Genomic DNA, 19,118 nt, shown 5'->3' with positions numbered 1-19,118 from the left:
AAATGACAATGCTGTACTTAGATTGCGGAAACAGGTATAAATATCTAAATAGTACTGAATAAACACTATTCACGTGCATTTGAACGTGCTTCGTGCATTAAGTAGGTAATTTGGGACAAAATAATTCTAATTAAAGTGTATTTAGGTAAGTAGTTCAAATTACTTTATCAAAGTGAAATAATTGGCAAACGATAGACGAAACTTCAGTATTATTTTTAGCCCTTTATTTGTCAAACACTATAAATATAGTTGAGGTGAAAATGCAGGTGAAGTCTGCGTTTTCATCCAACAATAAAATTTGTAATTAGTAGCCTGATTTATAATCTATTTAAAAAATTCATTCATTCAAAAATTCATCAAGTAGTTAATGAGTGAAAGTGTTACAAACATACAGAAATATCAACACAATTTTGTTATATTGTTACAAACTTTGATTTCGCTGTTTTAATATTAGTAGGATACTTTTACTGATCCCTTTACTGACAATAATTTATTATTTAGTTTGAATGATCATTGCCAAACCTACCTACTTTTAAAATATGAAAGTTTTGAAATGTTCAGTTTATATTTAAGTTATTATAAAAGTTTCTGAATGGTCAATTTACAAAATTGGTAAATCTTTTAATACCTTCGATTGATTTTTAAAATATATTTTATTATCAAAATGTTTCTCAGGGTACTGGTTTATACAGTGGCCTAAATGTTTAAATTATGATAGACGAGTAGTACCACGATAGTGCGCTACCTATAGGTAAAAGAAAATAAGAGCCAGTGCAAATGCAATAGTTTAAGTGCACAGTTGCATTCTGGATGTGTTTCTGTTAAGTTTGCAATCATGGATAGAGTTCATTTCAAGATTAATGGCGTGGAACATTCGGGTGAGTGTTTTAAATATTTATTTAAAAAGGGTACATTTTAAAAATTCGAGTAAAATACGGATGTGTTGTTATTTAATTAGGCTTCTGGCATTGGCAGTGACATTTATAAAACTGATATTGTAGTGCTAATACAATAATAAGTAACTGTATTCTATATTTGAACTGAAAATTTCAACCACGATGGTTTTAGTAAAAAATGCCGTCCAGACCGATGGTCAGCCACGGCTGCTGTTCTCATTCAGATCTTGCAGACATAGGTGCACTCTCTATTCCTTCACTCTCATAGTACGACGGCACGGCAATCCGACACTGGCCGAGAGAGATCAGGCGCAGGACCGACATTTACATGCTCTTCAATGCACGGGTGTATTATTTTGTGGAAATTCCCTTTAATTCACACGCAAAAAATTACATCTTTTCGATTATTCCAGTGGGATCCGAAGTGACATCCTCCACGATGCTGCTGGACTACATACGAGAGTCTTTAGAGCTGAGAGGCACCAAGTACATGTGTCGGCAGGCTAGCTGTGGCGCATGCGTGGTCACTGCAAGACGATCTACGGGTTTGCCTTATGCTGTCAATTCGGTATGTGTGGGAATTTTGAAATTAATAAACCTTGTTGATATAGGAGGAGGTGTCATAATTTGTGTGAAAATAAATAACAGATACAGTAAGCCGTTTTTGGTAAATGTGCAATTAATATTTTTAAACTTTCGCGATTTGTACACATATTTATAGACACGACACATACTTATTTATATACACGCATTGATATACAATATACACGACTCAAATGCGATGGTATGTACGAACGATGGTATGTATGTAGGAACGATGTTTTTTTTTCTAAAGTTTTGGCCCTATCTACTACTACAATTGGTACCTACAACTCTGCATTGTAATTTCGATTCAACTGTAAGATGGACTTACAGATATTCTAAACTTACTTTGAGCATTCACTAGGTTCAAGTGTGTATTTAAACTATTTATCTTTTATCCATAAAGTGTATCGTACCAATCACGTCATGCCATGGTCTGGAGATCACCTCCATAGAAGAGGTGGGCAACAGAAACAAAGGTTACCATCCACTGCAGACCGCGTTAGCTGAAAATAATGGCTCTCAATGCGGTTACTGTTCACCAGGATGGATCATGTCTATGTACAGGTAATAATGAAATACCATTGCATTTAGATGATGATAAAATATAAATTCATTTGGATACAGATTATTTTTAACTCAAGTATAAGCGAAAGCTACAATACATAGAAGTTAAGAAGTTAATTTTAATAAAGCACCATGACCCAAGATTCCACATTCGGGCTAAGTAGGTTATTTGAAAAAATTTAATTTATTTCAGCCTACTCCAAAGCAAAAGAGATCTTACGATGTTAGAAATAGAGAACTCTTTAGCAAGTAATATATGCAGATGTACCGGATACAGACCTATATTGGAAGCTTTCAAAAAATTTGCTAAAGATGCTCCTAAAACTATAGAATTACCAGACATAGAAGATTTAAAAATATGTAGTAAAAGTAATGAAAGTTGCAAGAAAGAATGCGAAGATGAAGACTGGTGTATAGTTTCAAAGAGTGATGTTAATATAAATAATGATATAATTAAGATTAACTTGAAAGATGGAAGAACTTGGTATAGAGTCAATAAAGTTGCTGATATATTTCATGTGCTGAAAACCGAAGGATATGATTCGTATAGACTTATTTGTGGGAACACTGCTAAAGGTAATATTGACATATTTTATACTGATTTAGAATTTGAACCTCAATATGCTTGCGAGGAAGAATTTGATGAGAAATCATTTAGAGATTTACAAATTATTTTATTTACAGTTGTCCCACCAGAAGATGAAACTATACCTTATGAAAGAGTGCTTATAGATATAAGTGAAACCCAAGATTTAACTGGCTATATCATGGATCAGAATCTCATCATAGGTGCTGGGACAACTCTTAGCAGTTTGATTGACATTCTTCGAATAGTATCAGAACAAGAATATTTTGATTATTTGAAGATATTGTATGATCATATTTTGTTGGTTGCTCATATAGCCGTTAGGAATGTAAGTATTGTGGCAATAATATATGTATATTGTTTCTGGTGAATGAAGGAGATTTAAAAAAAAAAAACATGTATTTTTAGGTCGGTTCAATAGCAGGAAACCTAATGATAAAACATAAGAACAACGCGTTTACGTCAGATTTCTTTCTATTGTTTGAAACAATTGGCGCCCAGCTGACTATCAGTAAGTTTTAACTCTTTTCATCTTATTTTAGTGTCATTTTATTGAATAACTTATTTTTGCAAGTCACATTAAAATTCTTAGAAAGTGCAGCTTCAGATAAGTTAAAGTTTTTATTACTGTGATGTTATAAAAACGTTTTATTATTGACACGCAATGTGAAGACATTAAAGTAATAATAAGTCTATTTATTTTAATTTCAGTGTCATCAAATGGCCTCAGACAAATCGTTAAAATGGATCAGTTCTTAAAACTTGATATGAAGGCGAAAGTAATTCTGAATGTGATGTTACCTCCACTAAACAAACAGTATAAACTTGCGACACTCAAGGTACTCTCTTAAATGGGCTGCGGGTTGTTCGAAAGAGATACCGCGGCCCTGGTACATAAAAGGCCTATGACGGAACACGACGATTTTAGTCAGTAAGAGTCTGACACTCCCTCTCCGCTGCTAACCCACAGCGGGAGGGGTCATTTGATGATTTTACGTCGAAAAAAAAAAAAGGTACTCTCTTAAATAAAGGCATGATTTGGTTTATTAAATACTTAACCTTTCTCAATCATCAGCTTGACTATTAGAAAGTTCATAATAAAACTGAACCTAACAATATTTGTTTTCTAGGTAATGCCAAGATCTCAAAATGCCCATGCAACAGTGAACGCAGGCTTTTTATACAAACTGTCTCCAGACAATATAGTTTTACAATCAAGAATAGCATTTAGTGGTTTATCCCCACAATTCATAAGAGCATCAGCTACTGAACGCTTCATAGTAGGAAAATATTTGTTTAGAAACGACACGTTACAAGCAGCAATCAAAATTTTGAAAACTGAAGTGGTTGTTACTGAAAATCCACCGGAACCTTCTGTCAATTATAGGAGACAATTGGCTTTGGGGCTTTTCTATAAGGTACTATATAAATCATAGCTATAAAAAAAAAATAGAATAAAAGGCTTAGTGATAACGAAGCTAACAGAGCCTAAAATAATAAGGCTAAATAAATAATTGCGATGGTGTTTAACGTGATAGCAATAGATAATAAAATTACATTTTTTTTCAGGGTTTCCTAAAATTATGTCCCGACTCATTATTGCACCCTCGAATCAAATCTGGAGCTATAAAACTTCACGAATCTCGGCCAGTATCTGACGGCAAACAAATATTCACTACTAACCCAGTCAACTGGCCTGTCAACCAGCCCATGCCGAAGATTGAAGCGTTGGTAAGGATTGTTTTAATGAGATACTATATAGGAAAATTGTAAACCATCCTCATTATTATAAGCCTTGGAGTTTCCAAAAGCAAAATGTTTGAGTACCACTGTCTTGTTTTCAGATACAATGTGCAGGAGAAGCAAAGTATACTGATGACATGCCCACATTTCCTAAAGAAGTTCACGCCGCTTTTGTACTGAGTACTGTTGGAAAAGGTCGTATTGTATCGATAGATCCTTCAGCTGCCCTTGTATGTATACAATACTCTTTCTTCATTATATTCAATTCAAGCGATAACTTTTCGTAGTCAATAAGATACAATGTTATGTAATTTCAGAACTCTCCAGGTGTTATAGCATTCTATTCATCAAAAGATATTCCTGGTTTGAATTCTTTCACACCAGAGGACGATCAAGTATACCAAATGAATGAAGAAGTGTTTTGCAGCGGCCAAGTCAAATACTTCAGCCAACCACTAGGTTTAATAGTAGCAGACACACAAGATACAGCAAATAAAGCAGTTAATTTAGTTAAAGTCAAATACACTAACGTTGAAAAACCAGTATTAGAAGTAAAAACGGCAAAGAAAGATCCAAAAAGGAATACTTTGTACCGAGAAATCAAAGCTAAAGCAAGAGGCCAGTATTTATCAAAAGTTATTAAAGGTGAAACTACTATAAAGGGTCAGACTTATCTATCTATAGAGACGTTGGTTAGTGTAACCAAGCCTACAGAAGAAGGTTTGGCTGTGTACTCAACGGCTCAATGGCCAGCCGCTACGCAGTTGATGGTGTCCCGAGCTTTGAAGATTGACCAGAGCAAGTAAGTTGCAATGTATATAAGAAGGAACTGGTGAAGCGTCAATGTCTTTTTTCAATGCGAATATTTATTCAGTAATAAATTAAATACATAAGTTATTTTTCCCGCAACTTAAAACTTTGTTTCAATTATTTTCATATTTATAATAACCCAATTGAGTCTCTGATGATGATATCCGAACGACAATACTAGCTACCGCAGCGCCCATTGGTTCGTATCGAGTGTTCTAGAGGACGCTCGCATCAAGCTAGCTGTTGCGTTTGGCCACCGCCAAGGACGCATGTACTAGTTCTCCCGCCGCCATTGTGTCGAATACACACCGCTCCGCGTCATTATTTCCCTATATGTGATTTCCTGAAGATTCTCGTGTAATAATTGAACCTGCTGCTAGAAGACATTGCGGACTTATAGTGCAGTGCTGATTTCACGAGTTTTAACCAGTCCACCGGTGGATGAACCTAGATTTAGCTCGCCGGCCGGCAGCCCTTACCGCGACCACGCGCCCTGGAACGAGGCCTCTTCACATCTCGCTGGTTCTAAGTGAGGTCCCTGGATTCACAAGGTACGTGGGCTTTATTGCTGCAAATAGTTGTAGTGGGTATTGGTGTCTAAAGGAATATCATCAGCAGGGATTTAATTGAAATACGATTTAGGTTTCACCGCCATATTGTTTCCCCGCATTCGATTTTCAAGATTTGAAATCACCGCTCCCGCATTTCTCTTTTCTTTCTGCATTCAAACCTTTTAAATTTCTCCCAATTACATTCATTAATTTTTTCTATTATTTTTCCATGATGAGGCTAGTTACACGCCTCAGCATAGTTTTGGTCCTTAGAAACCGGATATTGAACCGCTATTAGTTAGATTTTTACGTAATCATTGGTGAAAATCATAAAGTAACATTGCACAATAGGTATAGGTAATTTACGTAAACTTTGGTGAATTATACCTGCCTACAAATCGCTCCGCTTTAATAAGTATGAACATATTTGACAATAGATTTTACGTAAGTATTTGGTAAATCTGTCAATTTGTCTCACAGAATAGAACGTGTTACGTATTAATTGGTAAAGTTCATTCTTTGTTTATTTATAATTTCGCCTTTGTAACAAATACATACCTACAATAGGAGGTAGTTACATATCATTTCGGTTTTGTGCGTATGAGTCATTTTTATTCTAATACCTACAGATAGTTTTACTATTGCAAACCGCCTTGTAGGTAGGGCTGCCATCCGTCCGGGTTTCCCCGGATTTGTCCTCGTTTGGAGGCCGTCCGGGGGCCGTCCGGGCGGGGTTTCAAGAAGTGTCCGGGGAAAACCCGGACATTTTTCATAGGGCCATCTTAACCTATGGTGCCTGGGTAGGCGAATTACCCGGGCGTCTAATAATGCAGAAGTCGAAGTGTCCAAAATTTTCGCGCTCGCTTCGCTCGCGGCTTCTTTTTAACACATTTTTCTTTATGTTTAGCTATTTAATATCCCAATATTCAAAAAATTTTGCGCTCGCTTCGCTTGCGGCTTCTTCACTTTGCGGATTTTTTTATTATACAAGTTTAGGTGCTTTAGTGACCCAAAACTCAAAAATTTTCGTGCTCGCTGCGCTCGCGGCGACTTCACGTTACAGTTGTTTGTGTTTTTCTAAATTTTTTTGTCTAACCTATCAAGAAGATAACTCCTAGTTTCCATATGAGCTTTCTTAATTATGACCTTCGAAATACATTAAGTCACAATCTTTCAATACTAGGTACTACATGAAGGACCTCATTGAATTTAAGTAATATGGTAATATTAAAAATTAGGTCTTGTTTTGTTAAACAAAAAAAATCGGACTCGTCCGGGGAAAAAATGCTATTTACGCCAAATGTCCGGGTTTTTTTTAATATTTGTCCGGGTTTGGCGAAATTCGAAATGGCAGCCCTACTTGTAGGTAACTTGTTTACCGCATTTCTTTATACTGTTTTTTGAAGATTAGCTTCACAAAATGACTGACAAACAACTAAAACCGGAAGATTTACTAACGGTCCTTCATGAGAAGAAAGGATTATTATTCAAACGTGTTAATCGATTATATGATTTATCAAAAAATATTTCGTCGTTCGATTCGAGAAAGAATGAAAGTTTTATGACTGAATCGGAAACTATTGACGACATTCGAGACAAATTCGAATCTTATGTCGATCGAATTAACCAAATAAACATGAATTTGAAACCTGGTTCGAGTCCCGACTATGCTTCTTTAGAATCCTTTGAAGATTTGTTTATCCACATCAAGCGTATTAGAAATAAAGTCAATAGTAGTCAATCTCCGTTATCACATAGTAGTAATTCGAAAACGTTTTTTGAACCGCTAAAAATAAAGTTGCCCCCGATCGCACTGCCTTCTTTCGATGGGAAACCAGAGAATTGGCCTGTTTTCTACGAGTCGTTTAAGTCAAATATTCACGACAACGATCAGCTGACTGACTCGCAGCGTGTGCAGTACTTAGTAGGTAAACTTACACATAACGCGTTGAAGGTTACAGCCGGTATCGTACCTACGGGTGATACCTACCAGTTCTTATGGAACAGCTTAGTTAGTAAATACCAGGATAAACGCACATTAGGTACACACTATTTGAATAATATATTTGATTTAAAATGTTGTTCTTATAACGCAAATGGTCTCGATTCTTTCATTGAAACATTTAATGCAAGTATTTCTGCCCTGAAACAACTGGGTATTCCGGATCTTGCTGATTTTATTCTCTTGCATTGCGCTATGAGAAAAATAGATTCACAGACTGGTCAATCGTTTGAACTTTCCATTCGCGATATTGAAATACCTACAACTAAATTGTTAATTAGCTTTGTTCAGGATCAGGCAAAAATATTAGCTCGCTTGAATTCATCTCATTTGAATGCGAACGCGAAAAATAACTATAATAAACCGCATGGTTCCGCATCTCGCGATCCTCGTACGCAAACGAAATCGTTTGTTGTGAGTGAATCGATTAATTGTTCCGCTCCTACAGCGACTTCGGTCTCGAGTTGCGCGTATTGTAATGATAACGCTCATGTTAATTTGTATAACTGCGCGAAGTTTCAATCCACGTTAACTCCTAGAGCTAGGTTTGAGTTTATTAAATCCAAAGATGGATGCGCAAATTGTCTGAGCACTTCGCACGGTTTGAGTAAATGCAGGTCGACCTCGGTTTGTAAAGTATGTAAAAAACGTCATCATACTTTATTACATTTTGATAAAAATAATAATCCCCCGCTGCAAACTGCTGATGTTAGATCGATGAATTGCAATGTAGTCGGCGCGCCTGCTCTGGCGGCGCCGCTGTCCGGCGCGCCTTCCGCGCACCCCTCGCCCCGCGCGGCGTCTTCGCTTGCGCCGACTCACGCCGCTGTGTCTTGCTCTTATTCTTATAGCGATAAGGTCGATATTCCCGCGCCGGTAACCGTGTGTGGCTCGGGTGATGTTACTAAAACATTTCCGAATCATAATACGGCCGCGTTATTAGCAGCTGATACGAAGGCTGAGTCGACAATTCTGTTATCAACCGCGCAGGTTTACGCGCGAGCTAGTAATAATAGGTCGGGTTATAAAACAATAGTTAGGTGTTTAATTGACAATGGCTCGCAAAGTAATTTAATAACCACCGCTTGTTGTAGAAAACTCAATTTAATAATAATTCCTTTGAGTAATTCTTTTGTCAAAGGTGTTGGTTCTGTATCGCGGCCGATAATAGGTTATGTGAACTTAGAAATCGAGTCTCGCGTAGACCCGCATCAAAAATATAATATTCGCGCGTTAGTAGTTGAGTGCATTACGGACCAGCTACCTTCGCACCATATTAAGTGGGATTCTTCAGTGGACTCCCACTCGCTACCGCTCGCTGATTTAAGCTGGAATATTCCAGGCGATATTGACATAGTGTTAGGCGCTCAACTGTTTCCGTATATTTATTTGGGGAATAGGGTAGACTTAGGTTCACATGCGCCTCCCGCATTGTTAACGACATTCGGGTATGTCCTTATGGGTGATTTTCCGCATAGTAAAGATAATTTAAAGCTACCTAGCTTTTCTTACACAACGTTAGCCCTTGATAATTTATTACAAAGGTTCTGGGAAATGGAAGAGGTTGAAGGTAAACGCTTTTTATCTCCTGAGGAAACCGAATGTGAGAATATTTTTTCCTCGACCGTGTCACGTGACGATTCGGGCCGGTACACTGTCGCGTTACCTTTCAGTAAGGATCCCGCTGAGTTAGGTAACTCCCGCACCGCCGCGTACCGTCGACTGGTTGCGCTGGAGAAAAAACTCCGCCAATCACCGACGTTGAGGGAAAACTATAACGCAGTGATCCAAGAGTACATAGATAATGGATACTTAAGTCAAGTCGATGAGTCAGACATTTCGGATGACGGGTACTACATCCCTCATCACGCTGTCGTTCGGCCAGACAAACCGATGCCGCGCATTGTATTGGATGCGAGTGCTAGGACGCATACTGGTTTATCTTTAAATGATATACTCCATATTGGTCCGAATTTACAAACGGATCTGTTTCTTCTTTTAATCAATTTTAGATTATTTCCTATCGCTATAAATTCTGATATTAGACAGATGTATTTACGAATCTGCGTACCTGTTGCGCAGCGTAAATACCTACGCATCTTGTTTCGATTCAATGAGAACGAACCTTTGTTAACATTCGCTTTTAACCGCTTACCTTTCGGACTTAAGTCGAGTCCTTTCATAGCTATGCGCACTGTGCGACAGCTGGCCTCGGACAGTCCGCATTATCCCGAAGCTGCTAAAGTAGCTGAGACCAGCCTATATATGGATGACCTGGTCTACTCGGTGAATAATGAAGAGAACGCTATCCGCATATCGCATGATCTCATAAAAATGTTTAAGTCGGGTGATTTTGACCTTGTAAAATGGTGTAGCAATTCACCCGCGCTTTTAAACAGTCTTCCTGATTCACATCGTAAGTCGCTTGATTTTCATGAAGGGAATGATGTGTCCAGGGTTTTAGGTCTTTCATGGGAGCCTTCGCAGGATAAGTTCTTCTTCACGACCGCTCGAGTGGCCGAGAAATGTACTAAGAGAAATATACTCTCGATAGTGGCCCGCTTATTTGATGTTCTCGGTCTAGTTGCTCCCGTGATCTTTTACGCCAAATTGCTTATCAAAGAGTTATGGTTGAGCAATATCGGTTGGGATGATGTCGCTCCTGACGAAATAGTTAAACGTTTTTCGCTTCTCATGCAGGAGTTTCCCTTGTTGGATTCCTTGCGGATAGCACGTCATGTGGGTGTTACCGATGATTGTTCTGTTCGTATAGTCGCATTCGCTGATGCCAGTATGGCTGGGTACGGTTGTGTTATTTATATACACTCTATCAGTCCGTCCGGGATAATAGTTCGCTTACTTTGTGCGAAGTCAAAGGTTTCACCTACCAAGGTGACCACTCTTGCACGTCTCGAGCTGTGCGCCGCCGTGCTCATGTCGAGGATGGTGAAGGCTGTTCGTGATACTTATGCTTCACGTGTTACAATTGAAGGGATTTATGCCTTTTCAGACTCCACGATAGCCTTATCGTGGATTCACTCATCTCCGCATCGCTGGTCAGTCTTTGTCAGCAATAGAGTCGCTCAATGTCAGGAAAACTTGGGTTCTCAGTATTTTTACCATGTGGCAGGTGTTGAGAATCCGAGCGACTGCCTATCCCGTGGCCTACTTCCTTCCCAGTTGGTGTCCCATGAGCTTTGGTGGAACGGCCCTTCTTGGCTTCGTTGTGCTCCTGAGGATTGGCCGGTCAAACCTTTCTGTCCCACTGGCTGTGTGGAACTCCCCGAGCATAAGACAAACGTTTTAGCTGTCACCACGCAAGTAGAAGTTCCTCTTCTTTGTAAACTCGCGCAGCGCACCTCTTCATGGGATAGACTGTTGCGCATCGTTTCTTATATACTTAAATTCGCTAGACCAAAGGTTCATTGTGAACCTAGGTCACCACAGGGTTGGCAGCCGCGGAAAAGGTTATAATCCGTGCCGTGCAATCTGTCCATTTCGCAGATGACATTAAGCTCATTAAATGTGGTAAACTTTTACCCAAGAAACTTAGAAGTTTGTCTGTCTTCTTCGATGAAGAAGGTATATTACGCATTGGGGGAAGACTTTCAAAGTCATACCTTCCTTATGATGCCAAGCATCCTTTTTTACTTCCTAAACATGATCCGATTGTAGATCTGATAATTCATCATTACCATGTGATGAATTGTCACACTGGACCAGGGCTACTTATGTCTATTTTACGGCAGCGATTTTGGATACTAGATGCCAGGACTGTCATTAGGTCTAAGTTAAGACAATGCAACACATGCTTTAGGGTTAGTCCGACGCATCCTACTCCAGTGATGGCGGACCTTCCTGAATACCGAGTCTCGGAATCAAAGGCATTTGTCCATACTGGGGTGGATTATGCTGGTCCCATCCGCATAACTCTCACTCGTCGCAGAGGTCAGCACGCTCAGAAGGCTTACGTCTGTTTGTTTGTGTGTTTGGTAACCAAAGCGGTACATGTAGAGTTAGTCTCTGAACTTACTACCGACGCCTTTTTAGCCGCATTTAAACGTTTTATCTCACGTCGAGGGCCAGTATCGTGTCTTTATTCGGATAACGCTACCAACTTCGTTGGTGCTAAAGCCCAACTAGACGAACTTTATAATTTCTTAATGAAGTCAAACCTCAATTCATCTCTTTTAAACGAGTTATTAACCCGCCGCATTAAGTGGAAGATGATTCCACCACGCTCCCCACATTTTGGCGGCATGTGGGAAGCGAACATAAAAACATTAAAAACGCATCTCTATCGTGTGATTGGAGATCAACTTCTTACTTATGAAGAGTTACAGACTGTACTCATTCAAATAGAGTGCATTATGAACTCACGCCCTCTGAGCGTGTTGTCGTCTGATCCGCATCCGGAAGTTATAACTCCCGCTCATTTTTTGATGTCCACCCCATTGCAGTACTTGCCGGCAGCCGATCTGTCTGGTCAGCGCTTAAATCTTTCCCAACGTAAACAGTTGTTAGATAGTATGGTCCAATCTTTCTGGAAGAAATGGCACTTAGAGTACCTGCATACGCTGCAAGTTAGGCAAAAGTGGGCAACCGCGGCCAAGCCCGTAGAAGTAGGAACTGTCGTGCTCGTGGGACAGGATAATTCTCCTCCATTGAGTTGGCCATTAGGAGTTATAACTGAGATTTACAAAGGTGCCGACAATGTCATTCGCGTTGCAATGGTGAGGACGAAGTTCGGTAATTTTAAACGCTCCGTCACGAAACTATATCCTATCCCAACGCAATAAAATTTAAGTTAACGAATACTCATAGTTTAAGGATTAGGATTAGTCTCTTTTAAATATTTTCATTTCTTCTCCGCGTTCAGTCATAAGACTTAGGCTGATCATGACTTACGTTAGTAGATCTTTATAATTTTCACCTTTCCCTTTGAAAGAACTTGCGTCCTTCCAAGGCGGGGAGCATGGTGAAGCGTCAATGTCTTTTTTCAATGCGAATATTTATTCAGTAATAAATTAAATACATAAGTTATTTTTCCCGCAACTTAAAACTTTGTTTCAATTATTTTCATATTTATAATAACCCAATTGAGTCTCTGATGATGATATCCGAACGACAATACTAGCTACCGCAGCGCCCATTGGTTCGTATCGAGTGTTCTAGAGGACGCTCGCATCAAGCTAGCTGTTGCGTTTGGCCACCGCCAAGGACGCATGTACTAGTTCTCCCGCCGCCATTGTGTCGAATACACACCGCTCCGCGTCATTATTTCCCTATATGTGATTTCCTGAAGATTCTCGTGTAATAATTGAACCTGCTGCTAGAAGACATTGCGGACTTATAGTGCAGTGCTGATTTCACGAGTTTTAACCAGTCCACCGGTGGATGAACCTAGATTTAGCTCGCCGGCCGGCAGCCCTTACCGCGACCACGCGCCCTGGAACGAGGCCTCTTCACATCTCGCTGGTTCTAAGTGAGGTCCCTGGATTCACAAGGTACGTGGGCTTTATTGCTGCAAATAGTTGTAGTGGGTATTGGTGTCTAAAGGAATATCATCAGCAGGGATTTAATTGAAATACGATTTAGGTTTCACCGCCATATTGTTTCCCCGCATTCGATTTTCAAGATTTGAAATCACCGCTCCCGCATTTCTCTTTTCTTTCTGCATTCAAACCTTTTAAATTTCTCCCAATTACATTCATTAATTTTTTCTATTATTTTTCCATGATGAGGCTATTTACACGCCTCATCAGGAACCATTCGTTCACAACATAAGAATCATCAGCTGAATTGAGAAACCTTTCTTATATTCTAGGATTGATGTTCACATTCGTCGTATCGGTGGATCGTATGGCATAAAAATATCCCGAAGCATTCAATCGGCGGTGGCTGCTAGCATGGTGGCCATGAAGCTGAACCGTCCATGCAGGATCATACAGAGAATGGAGACAAATACCAAAGCCATGGGAAAGAGGTTTCCGTGTTCAACTGATTTTGAAGTGAGTATTTGTGACCATCGCTGCATCGTATCGAAAATAATATTATTATAACTGCAAATGGGGCAATCGTGTAAACATTTTCATTTACAGGTAGGCGTTAACAAATCAGGCATAATTCAATACATGAATTACAACTTGTACGAAGATAATGGTTATGCCGTCAATGAAAACTTAACTGAATTTGGCGTCAATGTTTACAACAATTGTTACAATGCCAGCACTTGGAATTTTAAGGCTATCAATACTATTACTGACACTGCTAAAAACACTTGGTTTCGGTCACCAGGTAAAAACAACTCAATCATAATTATGAACTTCTATAGGACTAAAAATACTGTTTTATTAAAAGTTTTGAACATTTACAGGGACGCTAGAAAACATAGCAATGGTAGAATTGATGATGGAACGGATATCTTACGAACTGTCTTTAGACCCCATACAGTTACGCCTGGCAAACTTAGACCCCCAATACAATGATCTGAGAGAAATGTGTCAAACAATAATTTCTTCATCCGACTATGTGACTAGAAGAACTGCAGTCAACAAATTCAATGCTGAAAATAGATGGAAAAAACGAGGACTGAGACTTGTATTTCTTAGATGGAGTCATGTGTACTCCCGATATTTTGATGTCAACATTGCAGTTTATCAAGGAGACGGAACAGTAGCTATAAGTCATGGAGGAGTTGAAATAGGTCAAGGCATTAACACTAAAGCAGCCCAAGTAGCAGCTTACATGTTAAACATACCTATAGAAAAAATAATTATCAAAGAAAACAATACTATTATGTCACCAAATGCAGCTGTGACGGGAGGCAGTCTAACAACACAGAATATAATTATAGCTGTAAAGAAATGCTGTGAGACTTTATTAGAAAGACTTGCACCAATAAGAAAAGAGATGAATAATCCAACTTGGGAAGAATTAGTAAAAAAAAGTTATGAAATGTCTGTCGATTTGCAATTCCACAGTTTTGTAGGAAAAGAAGACATAAAGGATTATAATATTTATGGTGTAACGGTTGCTGAAGTTGAAATTGATGTACTGACTGGAGAGTCAGAAATATTACGAGTAGATATTCTTCAAGATGTTGGACATAGTATAAATCCTGAACTTGATGTTGGGCAGGTAAGATGTGAAAATTAAAATCACTACATGAATATTTAAGAAAAATGAATGTGGATTGGGATAAGCTGATAATTACGAAGATTTTTTGTAGCCACTTATTAAAATTGATGCTCGATAGCTGTCTGTTGAATACCTGTGTCTATTCTAATTTATAGCACATTGTTTCAGCATTTAACTTTACTACAGTCATATCATCTTCATCTTCCGAGCCTTTTTCCCAACTGTGTTGGGGTCGGCTTCCAGTCACGTGCGAGCAATTCTTTTTGTTGCTGAGCTAATCTAAATCATTTACTTTCTAGGTAGAAGGGGCTTTTGTCATGGGCCTCGGATACTGGACCAGTGAGAACCTAGTTTACGATTCCAACACGGGAAAACTGCTCACGGATCGCACCTGGAACTACTACGTACCATTAGCAAGAGATATTCCACAAGACTTCAGAGTGTACTTGAGGAAAAATGCTAATTTTAACAAAACTATCTTGGGATCTAAAGGTAAAAATTATTCTTCCATTTTAGCAAACTTTCTAAATGAAAATCGATAAGCCTTATTAGTTTAAAATAAATATTCCTTACCAAAAGCACTGAACCGATATAAATGAAATAAAAACGGATAGTGTGAAGCCTGAGACAGGACGTAGTACGGACGGACTTTCTATTCCAGTACTAAAAGTAACTAGCTACCTCGGGAGGCGAGTGACATAGCAAGAAGCAACTAGTTTATTTATAGTTTGAAATATCCACAGCATGCGGCGAGCCACCTATTTGTATGTCGGTGGTAATACCCATAGCTATACGGGAAGCCATCGTAGCAGCAAGACAAGAGTGTGGAATACCCAGCACTAAATGGTTTAATATAGGTATGACCTTTTACAATTTAACTGTCATTAAAATCATTGAGGTATAAGTATAGTTCTCGCCAAACTTAATGGCAGCTTGCATCTAACTTCAGAGCACTAGTACTCGCATTGGCAGCTCGAAACTTTTACTATAAAATAATATGGTCAACTGTCATTTCATTTTCCGACTTAGCGCGTGCCTTAGCGCGGTTGCTTAGTTTATAAGTTTTTACGCCCCTGGCTGGAGGCCTTAAATTCTAGGCATCCACAAGGAAAAGACGGTAAAGCAGTACACGGCCTCCTAGGCTGAACTGCGAGATGCCATACCAAAACAAAAAATAGTCTTTTCATTTTTTAATCTGAAGTGATTGTTGATCATAAGGTCAGTCTGTGTCTTCAATTTTCAAAATTAGCCTACATGACAGCTTCAATAACAATTATTGTTTTATTTTCAGATGGCCCATACACAACGGAACAAATATGCTTGGCTTGTGAAACTAACACAGACGATTTTAAATTTAATTAAATCATGTTTAATTTGGCTGAGCAATTAATTTTAATAAATATCATATACGGGTAATTATACGACTTTATATTATGTGTTAATTGTATTTACATAAAACTGCAATAAATATTTATGTTTAGAACATTAATGTTTTTCGTACATCAGCGTTTTCTAGAATAATTGTAATTTATATTCACAACTAAAAAAATACATTCAAAAATAAATATTATCTTTGTATTATTGCAGTGTTGTTTTAGGTAGAATACGTAGGCACTGTATTTTACTCAACAGTATCAGAAATATGTGTTTATCATGAATTATCCTGAGTAGCTCCCAAAATTGTAACCTTCATAACAAATTATAAGTGCACTGTGGCACAAAAAAATAAACAAACAAAAGTCATTAATATAAATTGTATTACAGTGTAAAATACTTCTACTCTAAAATAAACATAATTTAAAAGGACACACTAGTACTTAAACACACTTTTATCAGTCGACTTTTCGAAGGTTGGTATATGAATTTCCACGTTATCGATCTTCCTTTGAACTTCTTCTAACTCTTTCAATTGTCTTTCTCTATCATCCCTCTTTTCTCTAGTTCTCTCATCAAAATGTTCATCTGTGAAAGCTTCCATGTTGTTTCTTATAGTTTTTACGTCTTCTTTTAACCTGGAATCTACATTGTTTTGGAAATATTGTCTGCTGTTGTGTATTAGTCTTTTAGGAATTTTCTTTAAATCATCACCCGATTCTGGATTGGTCAAGTACTTCTTCTTGCACGCTGGGCAGAGCCTCTCTTCGAATGATCTCTTCATCTTGTAGTGTATTATTGGATCATCACCCATCTTAATGTCATCTACTTTCTCTCTTCTATTTCCGTTGAAGAAGAAAAGTTTTCGCTTTTTATTTTTCTTGGGCTTCATGGGCTCTGATTTGTTATGGGAAAAAAACGGGAACTTTATAGTTTTGAGTGTGCTGCAACACAGGTAAAGAAAATGAGAAAACACGGATTTAAATATTTTTTCTCGGTCACCTTTATAGTACATAGTACATTGAAAATCTCTTAGGAAAATAAATAAAAGAAAGATTGAATATAAAGCAACTTAATGACCATTAAAAAAGAGCATTAAAGACACAATTCTAAGCATTTGAAAATGAATTCACTTTATATAGCAAAATATAGTGCACGTTATTAACCTATCAATAAGAAGTTGCTTACCATTTTTTCTCGTGACTGTGTACGACATTTTGGTCCATAAGTAAATCGTCTTTGTAAATATTTCGGAATTTTTCATGTCCATATTTTTCTCCGTGTAGGTCATCCAGTGAATTATAATTCAAATGTTTTGAGTTCACCGAGTCCTTGAATAGTGGAGGGTTAATGTTCAAGTCTGATGGCGCATCGCCCATGTTTAAATAGTCTGCACTCTTTTCTCTTTTTCTGTTACTTTCGTCTAAATTCATGCCTATTATTGTGCCGTAATCATAGTTTTTTGCCTTTCTTCTGAAATATTTAAACTTATAAAAGTATTTTTAATTAATCTATGAAGTCCTAATTCTGACCGGTGTCTTATTCTATCTAATCACCTTGGTAATAATGTGGCTTGTTAGTAGGATGGTCCACAGGAGGCTAGTTGCTCATTAATTATAATACATAATTATACATGTATCACCATTCACAATAAGCCCACATTATATGGAACAGTCACAATTTACAACTACCTATCATGTAGGTAATCTAGATGAACTACACCAGAACTATTACTGCAAATGATCTTGTGTACAACTAATGAATACATACCGCTTCTTGTTTTTATATCTCATCATCGCTTCATCATCCTCGATAGATTCCTCGTCGGGCTGTATAAAACTTGCCACATCAAATTCCACAGGACTTCTGTCATAGTCGTACTCTTGACGTACAACACTTTTTCGTTCTTTCGGCTTTCTCACTCGTCTTACTCTATCCCTCCTTACATTTCGTCCTATTTTGTTAAAGCTGCGCTCAGTGATCTCGTCTATATAATTATAACAAAATGATAATTCGATACATAATAACAAACTTAATAAATAAAGGAATCGTAACATCGTTTCGTGACATGACCGCCGTTCATGACAGTGACACTTATTGTTTTATATGGCCAGTGTTATTTTTCCTTGATTTTATATAAAAAACTCTTTAATAGTGTGACGCGGATATTTATGGTTTATTTCGAGTTTTTAACCGACTTGCCAAAAGATAGGTTCTTAATCCGTCGACATTTTATTTGTATTCACCGCTTAGGTATGTACCCAAAGAAATAAACAAATTATCTTTTTCTTAAGCCTTCTATTATGTTCACATAATTATATGTGTCGGAGACTGTCAATAGTACGGACACTAAACGTCACGCAAGCGCGCCCTCTGGTGGCGTTTCCGGTGAAACAACATTTTGGCGCGCTTGGCAGAGTAGTGGTGGTCGGCGTGGCGTCCGCGGAGCTCAGTCTTGGTCGAGTCGTCGTGCTGCGCACATCTCGATACTGCCTTTCGTTACGTGTAGTGTACCTAGTGTTATTGCCTAGTGTTGTAGTACTGTTGTAGATCCATATTGTAAAGTGTGTAAAGTGTCTTTTGAAATTAAAGTGTAAAGGTTCTTCTAACCTAACAGACAGACATGTGTTGCTGGGGAGTTTGTTCCGCCACTTCTTCTCCCCAAGCCAAAACACATAGGAAGTGGCGAAGGGCGGGCGTTTTGGGGGCTGTCTTTTGTTCTGACTAATTTGAATAAACGTTTGACTTTTGAGTTCGTTTGACTTTTGAGTTTCTCTGAGTTATCTCTTTGCTTCATTACCCTAACTGATGTCGGACGATAGTGCCATCTTTGATGTTCGCCTCCGACATCAGAAGTGGGATGTAAT

At 38.2% G+C, this 19,118-nt stretch overlaps 2 protein-coding genes across 3 annotated transcripts; one reads left to right on the top strand and one right to left on the bottom strand.

Moving 5' to 3' along the window:
• Positions 1 to 835: 835 nt before the first annotated feature.
• LOC110381339 (uncharacterized) lies at positions 836 to 16,368 on the top strand. Its single transcript, XM_064038682.1, has 17 exons — positions 836 to 878; positions 1,310 to 1,464; positions 1,885 to 2,045; positions 2,239 to 2,621; positions 2,730 to 2,959; positions 3,040 to 3,142; positions 3,343 to 3,470; positions 3,762 to 4,049; positions 4,201 to 4,362; positions 4,476 to 4,604; positions 4,692 to 5,176; positions 13,565 to 13,748; positions 13,839 to 14,034; positions 14,114 to 14,877; positions 15,177 to 15,369; positions 15,621 to 15,734; positions 16,169 to 16,368. Exons 1-17 carry the CDS (start codon positions 836 to 838, stop codon positions 16,237 to 16,239), a joined length of 3,789 nt encoding a protein of 1,262 aa, XP_063894752.1. The 3' UTR covers positions 16,240 to 16,368.
• Positions 16,369 to 16,616: 248 nt separating this feature from the next.
• Positions 16,617 to 18,358, bottom strand: LOC110381340 (uncharacterized). Of its 2 annotated transcripts, none has more exons than XM_021341644.3 (3): positions 18,022 to 18,358; positions 17,440 to 17,724; positions 16,617 to 17,195 (listed from the first exon to the last, which is right to left on the bottom strand). In XM_021341644.3, exons 1-3 carry the CDS (start codon positions 18,306 to 18,308, stop codon positions 16,688 to 16,690), a joined length of 1,080 nt encoding a protein of 359 aa, XP_021197319.1. In that variant the 5' UTR covers positions 18,309 to 18,358; the 3' UTR covers positions 16,617 to 16,687. The 2 variants fall into 2 exon arrangements, with proteins under 2 accessions (XP_021197319.1, XP_021197320.1); XM_021341645.3 differs by having other exon boundaries at positions 17,440 to 17,721.
• Positions 18,359 to 19,118: the final 760 nt, after the last annotated feature.

Source organism: Helicoverpa armigera, chromosome 16, assembly GCF_030705265.1.
Source record: "Helicoverpa armigera isolate CAAS_96S chromosome 16, ASM3070526v1, whole genome shotgun sequence".
Classification (NCBI taxonomy): domain Eukaryota; kingdom Metazoa; phylum Arthropoda; class Insecta; order Lepidoptera; family Noctuidae; genus Helicoverpa; species Helicoverpa armigera.
This window is presented reverse-complemented; position numbering and strand designations above follow the sequence as displayed.

Bases quoted from the DNA above. Each gene is read 5' to 3' on its own strand.
- LOC110381340 (XM_021341644.3), bottom strand. From the start codon at position 18,308: ATGTTACGATTCCTTTATTTATTAAGTTTGTTATTATGTATCGAATTA. The intron at 17,725-18,021 runs GTATGTATTCAT...TAAATATTTCAG, and splicing joins AGATATAAAAACAAGAAGCG to AAGAAAGGCAAAAAACTATG. The intron at 17,196-17,439 runs GTAAGCAACTTC...CCTGTGTTGCAG, and splicing joins CACAGTCACGAGAAAAAATG to CACACTCAAAACTATAAAGT.
- LOC110381339 (XM_064038682.1), top strand. From the start codon at position 836: ATGGATAGAGTTCATTTCAAGATTAATGGCGTGGAACATTCGG. The intron at 879-1,309 runs GTGAGTGTTTTA...CGATTATTCCAG, and splicing joins TAATGGCGTGGAACATTCGG to TGGGATCCGAAGTGACATCC. The intron at 13,749-13,838 runs GTGAGTATTTGT...TTTCATTTACAG, and splicing joins CGTGTTCAACTGATTTTGAA to GTAGGCGTTAACAAATCAGG.